Genomic DNA, 8,861 nt, shown 5'->3' with positions numbered 1-8,861 from the left:
TTATAAAATTTGAAAACCGGTAATCCCATCTATTTCCAAAATGGAAAGAATAATCAAATAACTAATTAAATATCTAAATTAATAAAATACATAAAATAAAGGTTTTTATAATAATTATTATTATAATTAGACTCATCAATATATATAGGATTATTATAATTATATGTTAAAATAGATAAAGTTTAATCAAAATCTTTCACAAGGAAAACATGATACTCCCTTATTTTGTAGCTATATATTTTGCTAATTTTCGTTACGGTCCAAATAGTTACAAAAATACCATGAATGAAAAGAATTTAGGAGCAAAAGGAAATAAATGAGGAAAATTTTATGGTTTCTTTCTTTAAAAAATTTCCTTTATATTTTGAAGAGAAAGGAAATGGAATGAATGATAAGATTTTATAAGAAAAAATATAATAATAAAACTGTCTCTATTTTCTACCCTAACTTTATGTAGTGATATTTATTATATATTTACACAATAATAACAAAATTACAAAACCTAACTTCCTCACTTTTTTCAATTAGCTTTTCTTTTATTTCTTTTCACCTTGTAACAGTCCGACTAGCACTCAATTTTGATTTTTGAATATATGATATCAGTGTGAAGACAAAAGAAATATATTATATTAATTGGGTAAAAATTATCAATCTTTAAATACAAGTGATAAGAGTAAGAAAAAGGGGGCTAGTTTTGCAAAATAGTAGGTAGATGACCTACTAAATTGCTTAAAGTATAAATATAATATATATCTCCAACATAATTTAGCATTTTCTTTATTGTGTTGATGCATAAGTAAGATTTTGTTGAAGATCAAGATTCATGAGGAGCAAGGTAAGGTCAAGAATTAAAAAAAAAAAAACATAAAATAAAATCCGAAGGACATAACACACCACAATTACCCCCAACCGATTGTTTTGCAATAAATTCTTGTGTATTCTTTACTTTTCTTAGCATCTTATAAATTGTGTGTCATTCATAACCACAACATGAACATCTAACATCAAATCCCATGGATGTCCAAGTTAGTTGTAATCTTATCTTTTTATCTTTATTCAACACATACACACGATTTTGAAGTTTTTGTCAAATACCAAACAGTCAAACATGTCGGACCCACATACAATAAGATCCGTACATAGAGTGATATAATATATATAGAAAGCCACAAGGAAAAGATTACATTCGTAGAAACCAAAAAAGCCAAAATACAACACTAGGAAGAAACTATGATGATGCTGATTTTGTTTTTCTTCAAGTAAAGGCACAAACATTTACATTTTACAAAGACAAAGGCAAAGGACAAGAAAAAGGCATCCTAATTCTCATGAATCTTGATGGGCTATGCAGCTGCTGCAATTAACCCCTTCCTCAGATATCCTTCCGATAAAGAAAAAAAAAAAAAAAAAAGAAACCCAAAAGAAGCACTTTAGTGCTCTTTAAACCCATTAACCTAGTAGTAGTAGTAGTAATAGCAACATATATCATCATATTTATATATATATAAACATCATTGCTTATTTTTAGTAGCTAGAAGCAAGAGGGATACCATTTGCTCCTCAATCAGCACCTTCAATATTCTAATCTGATTGCGGTTCCAGGCGGCACCACCTCCTTGCACCACCACCCACATCACCACTTCTAGAAAACCATTTCCATTTTCTTTTTCTTTTCTTTTTTCCCCCCCCAAAAAAAAGATGGAATAAACACAGTTAAATCAGACAATGTCTAGTGGCACATCATCACCATCATCATGCTGATGCATTCGGTTTTGAACCGCCTTAACTGCCGCCACTCTGGCTGCGTTGGCCGCCCGGTTAGCCGCAGTCACCGCCCTGTTCACCCTCTCGTCCACGTCAGCAACAGCTAACGCTTTCTCAGCTATACGTCTTGCTTCCTATTTAAAAAAAATAATTGTAACATGTTTATTTTTTAGTAGCTATATGACTGTTTCTTTTTGACTTAAATGTGGAAAGAATGAGTGTGTATCCTTACCTGGACTGCTTTAAGGACTTTGGCATGAGAAACAGATGAAAGAAATGGATTTTGAGAAGTCGAAACACTGATAACTCCATTATCCCATTGACCTGATTGAGTCTCACCATTTCTGAAAGTATACATACCACAACCTTGTCTTCTTCCTTCATGCCAAGCCCCTTCATATCTATGTCCATTTGCAAATCGATACACACCAAAACCATGCATCTTGTCTGCAAAATATTCTCCAGCATATGTGTCCCCGTTTCTGCATCATCACATAACCTCAATCACATTGTAAATAATGTAGTATCAATGAATTCAAATTTCTGTTAGATGGGTTGAGTGTGCTAAATTACTAATCTCTGTATTTTGTAGGGTAGATGTAATTGTAAAAGCCAAGGGTATGACTATGATATATCAATTCAAAAACATATTCATGTCAATATTATTAGCAAAACTATTGTGTTATTGTATCTCAAATGAATTAGATTTGAAGTGAGTTTAAAGAATAGCTGATCGACAAAGAAGGCACATAGATGTTAGCGGGATTCAAGATTGTGACGTGGTATGAAGATTCAAGAAGTTAGGTTGAAAAACTTTACCTGAAATGGTAGTGGCCAAGCCCATGTTTGATACCTCCTTTGAATTCGCCAGCATATTTGCTTCCATCTTCACAAGTATGAACTCCACATCCATGACACTGTCCCTTCAACCACTCTCCGGCGTACATATCTCCAGTGTAAAATCTGTAAACTCCATAACCATGTCTCAATCCTTGCCTATACTGTCCTCTATATCGGCTTCCTTTTGCCCATGTTTCAACACCATATCCATCGTACTTTTGGTCAACCCAATCGCCTTCGTATCTCCCATTTAAGTTGTAGTAATAAACCCCACTTCCAGAACACTTCCCTTTATAAAATTCACCCTCATAAACATCGCCATTGCTGTATACCTTCACCAAGAACCCTGAATTTGTGTTTTCCTCTAACTGGGTCTTTGACCCAATTGACCAAACAACTGGTGGGTGTGTTGTTGATGCGTTATCTGATTTGTAAAGCTTCAGATTTGGGAAATTTCGGGCGACGAATAATCGGATTGACGGGAGGTTAGTGGCATGAAAACTGTTAATATTAAATGAAGATAAAAGAACGCTACAGAAGGCAATAAGAAAGAGTATGTAGAGATAAAAGGAGCGATAGCTCAAAGAGAAGTAATAAATTGAAGGCAAAAAGAGAAGGATTAAAACCCTGAAAGGGACTTTAACCCAGAAAAGCTTAACGTGAGTAAACTTCAACAGTTTTAGAGCAACTGTCTTGGTGGCTAAAAGGGCTTCAGAAGATGAACAACAAATTAAAGACTTCTGATGAGAAGCTCTTCGTGGGTGGCTGTACGGGTGATGGTGGTGGTGATGATGGGATGAAGTTTTCTGTTGGGGACTCATAACTACAGGTCTTTTCTGAGGATTTGAAATAAGAGTTTTCTGGGTGTTGGTGGTTGTTGCTGTTGTTGTTGCGTTTTGCTTGAAGGTAGGTCGATGTTCATTATAATCTTTTCTTGGTATTTGGATTTGAAGATGGGGGATCCTTGATACGTAGTTGGCTTTGAAATTCGTGTTTTCTTGGAATTGAAATTGTGGAGTTTTTGAATCGGAAGAGCTTCGTTCTTCTCCGATCTGAAGGCCGGTTTTCTTCTGACGCATTGACTGGAAACCAAAATCAATAAAACCCAAAACGATTACACCTCTATGTACCTCACTCAATCATCGAAACCTAGAAATTCTTGAATTCTGTGTGAATTTTTTTTCAACAAAAATCGATTTGATCTGTGTTTGTAGATGAGTTTGGGGTTTCAGGTGGATTGTGGATCGTTGTGATTTTTTGTCGTCTGGTTTTTTGGAAAAAGGAAGAGGGAAACATAAAAGGCTCAAGTGGGGGAGCTGTGTAGATATAAATATACAGGGGGTGATTGATCCATTTATGAAAACTAATGGGGTTATGTTTGTAAGTTTTTATTTTTGGACCACTAATGTATCTTCTTACACCCATGTACTTTTAACATTTACAAATCTCACCTCCTCCATCAAAAGTCTTTTTGTTCCTTTACTTTTAACTTTATAAGAAGAAACTATTAATTTAAAAATCAGGGATATTTTGGGCATGGTGTTTTTTAATATATTTTTCCTTATTTTTTGGTAGAGAAAAGATGGGTGCCCATCTTTTTCCTAATAATTTACTGATAAGTCGATTTGTTAAATTTCAGAAAGAATGCTACTTAGATAAAAGAGATTCATACATAATTTGTCCAAAATCAATCTTAAATAAAAAAGTAATATTTATTAAGTGTTAAATCATAGATTTTTTTTTCTAAATGATTCAATCATAAAACTTTGACAATTATTATTTTAAATGCAAAAATTAAATGGATTGATAATTTTTTAAATGAAATTTTTTTAAAGTTCTAAATGAGTTATGTAAAAAGATAACCATTTTTTTATAAGTTTTTGCAAAATGATTATTTTCTTCCGAATATCCGTTGAGCATTTTCAACTGTTCTTCAATTTTCGAAGTTCTTTTTTCTTTTTTTGATTTTGTTTTAAAATTTTATATTATGTTAAGAATGTTCATTTCGAAGTATTTCATATTAATGTTTTTCAATCAAATGTTAGATTTTATGACATAATATCGTATATAATCCTCAATTACTATGTTTGTTTAACTTTCTATTAGATTTTAGTAAAAAACAAATTATCTTCTCGAAATTTTGAAACTTGTTAATCGGATTTCATACTCGTTTTTTTATTTAAATTCTAGAGTTTTTTTTTGTATTCCGAAATTTTAGTTTTAAATCTAGAATCTCAATCTAAAATATATTTATTTTTTAGAAAAAATGTTTTTGTTCAATTTATAATGCTCTATTTCGGAATTGAAATCAATAGTAATCATGCATCAACAAAAATAAAATAAAATAAAAATAAAAACTTATAATCGCTTTTTTTATTTAAATTCTAGAGTTTTTTTTGTACCCCAAAATTTTAGTATGAAATCTAGAATCTCAATCTAAAATGTATTTATTCTTTAGAAAAAATGTTTTTGTTCAATTTATAATGCCCTATTTCGGAATTAAAATTGAAGGTTATTATGCAACAACAAAAATAAAATAAAATAAAAATAAAAACTTATAATCTTTCACATTATGGTTTGTTTAGTTAATTCCCCATTTTGAAGGACTTAGAGTTGAATAAGTTCGTATGTGCTTAATAAGTTTAGATAAAAAAGATTATCTGTACCCATAAGATAATCAACTCACTAAAACACAAGTACCAAATTGTTTATTTATTTAACCAAATAATAATGATTTCTAGTTAGAAAAAACTACTATTTTTTTTAATGTATTTTTATAACATCTTTAACGTTTTATGATCGGATTTTATATATGATCTAATATTGTAAGTTTTTTAAAGTGCATTAATGCAATATAGGTCTACAACTTAAACTAATTGTACTATCAATTAAAGACCAAATGTACGACTTGATACCGTCAAAATGTGGATTCATACCACCAATTATTATAAAGTATTAATTCTTTACTATTTTTTAATGATTATTATTATTATAAGAGACCATTTTTAACTTAAGATTTACCTACACATCTACTAACGTGCACCTAACATCTACCCTCCATGTGATTCCTACGCTTTCCTAACTCTACTCAGCAACACTGACCTGTGCTATCAAAATAAAATTTACAAATAAAGGGAGTGAATGGAAATGAGAATTCTAAAATTTCCCTTTTAGAAATTTCTTTTGATAGTACATATGTTTTTATATTTTCAATAATAAAAAGACTCAGGACACAATATTATGTATTATGTATATAGTAATAAACATGATTTTCTTATGTCTTTTCCTCTCAAAGTTGAAAATTTGTTAATAGTAAAAAGTCTTACAAGAATGCCTTAAGAATGAAGGACATGCACTAAATAAAGTTTCTAGCAAAAAAATGGATGTCTTTGTGGACGTTCACACTACTAAACTCCAAAAACGTACATTTCAATCATTTAAATATATAAACCATTAAATGTGGATATTTTCGAAGCTACAACAATGAATCTATGAATTACTAAACACCATAATATTTGTTAGACGAATGTGCTTTTTCGTAGAAGATGAAATTTTGAAAAAAAAAAAAATAGATCAACATTGAATGTGACTATCAATAATTTTAATTCCTTCTTTTAAGATATTCATCTTTTAATGGTATTCAATAAGTTACTAAATTCTTTTTTCTATGTTTCACATATCATTAGAGTGGATTTCAACCTTATAGCTCATAGCTAGGATAAAATGGGATATATGGACACAAATGAACAAATTCTATCGTATTAAATGTCATGGTTGGTTTAACATAAAGTGTTAGAATACTATTTTTATTGATTTAATAGCTTTTTAAAAAACAGAAAAAACAAATAAGTTAAAAAGATGTTTGATAAACATTAATTTTTCTTTTTCAAAAAGCCATAAATTTCTTACTTTTCCAAAAAGTCAATAAGAAGTTTGAGAAGCAATCACAAACATACCCTTTAGTAAGTTTCATAATTTCTTGAGCATTTCATTTGGTCATAGTATTTACATATTAATCGTCTTGATTTCATTATCCATTTTAGTAACATTGAAATAACCCGATATTTTTCTACTTTCCTTGAATGACTAATATGTTATTTTCATATTTCATAAAGTTCCATGTTCTTAGTAAGAGCCTTGATTATACATTTTTTCCATTTTGATTACCTCAAGCCTTATAGAAAATTAGAAACATCTTACTTGTACTACAAGTACACCATGAAGTCATATATGACTTCCAAATTCCTTTCATTCCATCTTTATCACTTTGCAGAAATAACTTGTATCGTTTATCTAAGATGCAACAACAATTCTATAACAAAATTCTCTTAGTTCTAATTATTGAGAACTCAATTTATCTCATACTTAAAGCTTTTATCGATTCCACCACCATGTGTGATGGTTTAGATACTTCGTTGCACAAGGGTTTTGTCTGATTTCATCGAGTCCATACCATTTAATCTTCATTTCTTTTGTAATTCATCGACTACAATGACGTTCAATTAAAATCGGGTAAAGATCGAAGTATGAACCACATAGATTCGCATTGGCTCCGAACTTACAAATCGGGTACAACATGTAATGTTGCCAACACTGCACAAAAAAAAATGTTAAGTAACCTATTTAACACAATAAAAACTTTTGTACCTGAATTAAAAGAAATCCGATGGTTTTTTATTTGTCGAGTAGACTGGATTCTGGACGCGAGTTTTAAGTAACCTACTCGACTAGTCGGGAGCCCGACTCGACGAGCAGGGCTGCCTAGATGAAACCCTAATATTTAGGGTTTGCACCCTATTTAAACACCTTAACTTGTCCCATTTCAACCTCCATTGTCTCTCACAGTCCAGGAAATCCCTAACTCGAAACCCTAAAGCATTTGGAGTGTTCTTGAGCAATTTTTGTGTGTTTTTGGTTGTTTGAAGCTTGAAGAAAGAAGTGGAAGCTTGGGGGTTCCAGAAGAAGCAAGTAGATCCAGAGGTTTTGCTTTATTACCAGCTCATTCAAGGTAAAAAGCTTCAACCTTGACCATCTACCTCTTAGATCTCTAGTTAGGGTTCATTTCTACCTTTTCTAAACTTTAGTAGAGCTAACTTCAGGGTTTTGTGGCTCTAAAGGGGTAGAACTTCATATTTGGAACCATTGAGGACTCCCATGGCATAAAGGTGCCAACTTTATAGCCATGGGAGTCTCATGCATCATACAACCTCATTTTAGTGTCATTTGAGCCAAATACCCCCATGCATGAACGTCAAGTTTGTTACTTTATGTATAATATGGACCCTAGGAGTTCAGATCTATGTTCTGGATGTATTGAGCTCGACTGAAATCAACTGTATGGTCATGGACTTTGGGGGACTCGGCGAGTCGTCCATGGGACTCGACGAGTCGGGGTATGATTCCCCAACCTTTTTGGTTTCTGATCGATCTGGTTGAGTCTAGGAGAGGACTCAACAAGATGGATCGGAATAGGGGCTTGAAGATCAAAGAACTCGACGAGTTCAAGGAAGAACTCGGCGAGTTCAAGACAATGTCTCAACCATATGAAGACGAACTCGACGAGTTCAAGAAGAACTCGGCGAGTCAAGGACTAAACACTTTAACTCGGATGAAGATGAACTCGATGAGTTCAAGGATGAACTCGGCGAGTCAGCTGTAGAAGGTCCCGATTTTTTTAATGGAGAACTCGGTGAGCTCTTGTAAGATTGGGCGAGTATGGTCAAAGTTTTTGCGTTCTCAGGATTATGGAACTCGACGAGTTGTGGGGTCAACTTGGCGAGTTGGGTCAACCAAATGTTGACCTTGAACCAGAGTTGACTTTGACCAAAGTGTCGACCTTGACTTTTGACTTTGACCTGAGTTGCCCCTTGAAAGGTTTAAGAGTATGAAATGGTAATTAAGGGAGGTTATTACGCGTAGGAGTTTGAGAGGAGTTGATCCCAACACCAAGGATAGTTCAGACACTTCATGACATTGAGGTGAGTTACCTTCCAGTAGAAGTGGGTCTAAGGCACCACGACCGACCCACTAGTAAGAGTTATAGTGGAGATAACTGTCTTCGTGATAATTATCTGGTATGTTGTTATCTGTTATGATTATGTGCTAGCATGATATGATGTTATGTGATAGTAGATAGTAGGGGGAATAGTCCCTGTGTTATGGTCGTAAGGACCAAAGGGTAGATCGGGCACCCCATATATGCCTTATAATATGATTATGCTATGTAATTTTATGTGGTAGTAATAGGGGGTGAAATA

At 32.7% G+C, this 8,861-nt stretch overlaps 1 protein-coding gene across 2 annotated transcripts; it reads right to left on the bottom strand.

The window, feature by feature from the left end:
- Positions 1 to 1,122: 1,122 nt before the first annotated feature.
- On the bottom strand, positions 1,123 to 3,917 carry LOC111907375 (phosphatidylinositol 4-phosphate 5-kinase 5). 2 transcript variants are annotated; one of them, XR_006189010.2, is made up of 4 exons: positions 2,584 to 3,917; positions 1,997 to 2,246; positions 1,551 to 1,898; positions 1,123 to 1,381 (listed from the first exon to the last, which is right to left on the bottom strand). XR_006189010.2 is itself a non-coding variant. In XM_023903149.3 (3 exons), the coding sequence occupies exons 1-3, from the start codon at positions 3,681 to 3,683 to the stop codon at positions 1,719 to 1,721; spliced, it is 1,530 nt and encodes a 509-aa protein (XP_023758917.1). In that variant the 5' UTR covers positions 3,684 to 3,917; the 3' UTR covers positions 1,123 to 1,718. The 2 variants fall into 2 exon arrangements, 1 of the variants encoding a protein (XP_023758917.1); XM_023903149.3 differs by having other exon boundaries at positions 1,123 to 1,898.
- Positions 3,918 to 8,861: the final 4,944 nt, after the last annotated feature.

The sequence above is a fragment of the Lactuca sativa genome, chromosome 3 (assembly GCF_002870075.4).
Source record: "Lactuca sativa cultivar Salinas chromosome 3, Lsat_Salinas_v11, whole genome shotgun sequence".
Taxonomy (NCBI): Eukaryota; Viridiplantae; Streptophyta; class Magnoliopsida; order Asterales; family Asteraceae; genus Lactuca; species Lactuca sativa.
This window is presented reverse-complemented; position numbering and strand designations above follow the sequence as displayed.

Excerpts from the sequence above, each read along its gene's own strand:
- LOC111907375 (XM_023903149.3), bottom strand. The coding sequence starts at position 3,683 with ATGCGTCAGAAGAAAACCGGCCTTCAGATCGGAGAAGAACGAAGCTCT. Across the intron at positions 2,247-2,583 it reads CTTGGCCACTACCATTTCAG|AAACGGGGACACATATGCTG; the intron begins GTAAAGTTTTTC and ends GTGATGATGCAG. Across the intron at positions 1,899-1,996 it reads AAGTCCTTAAAGCAGTCCAG|GAAGCAAGACGTATAGCTGA; the intron begins GTAAGGATACAC and ends TTTTTTAAATAG.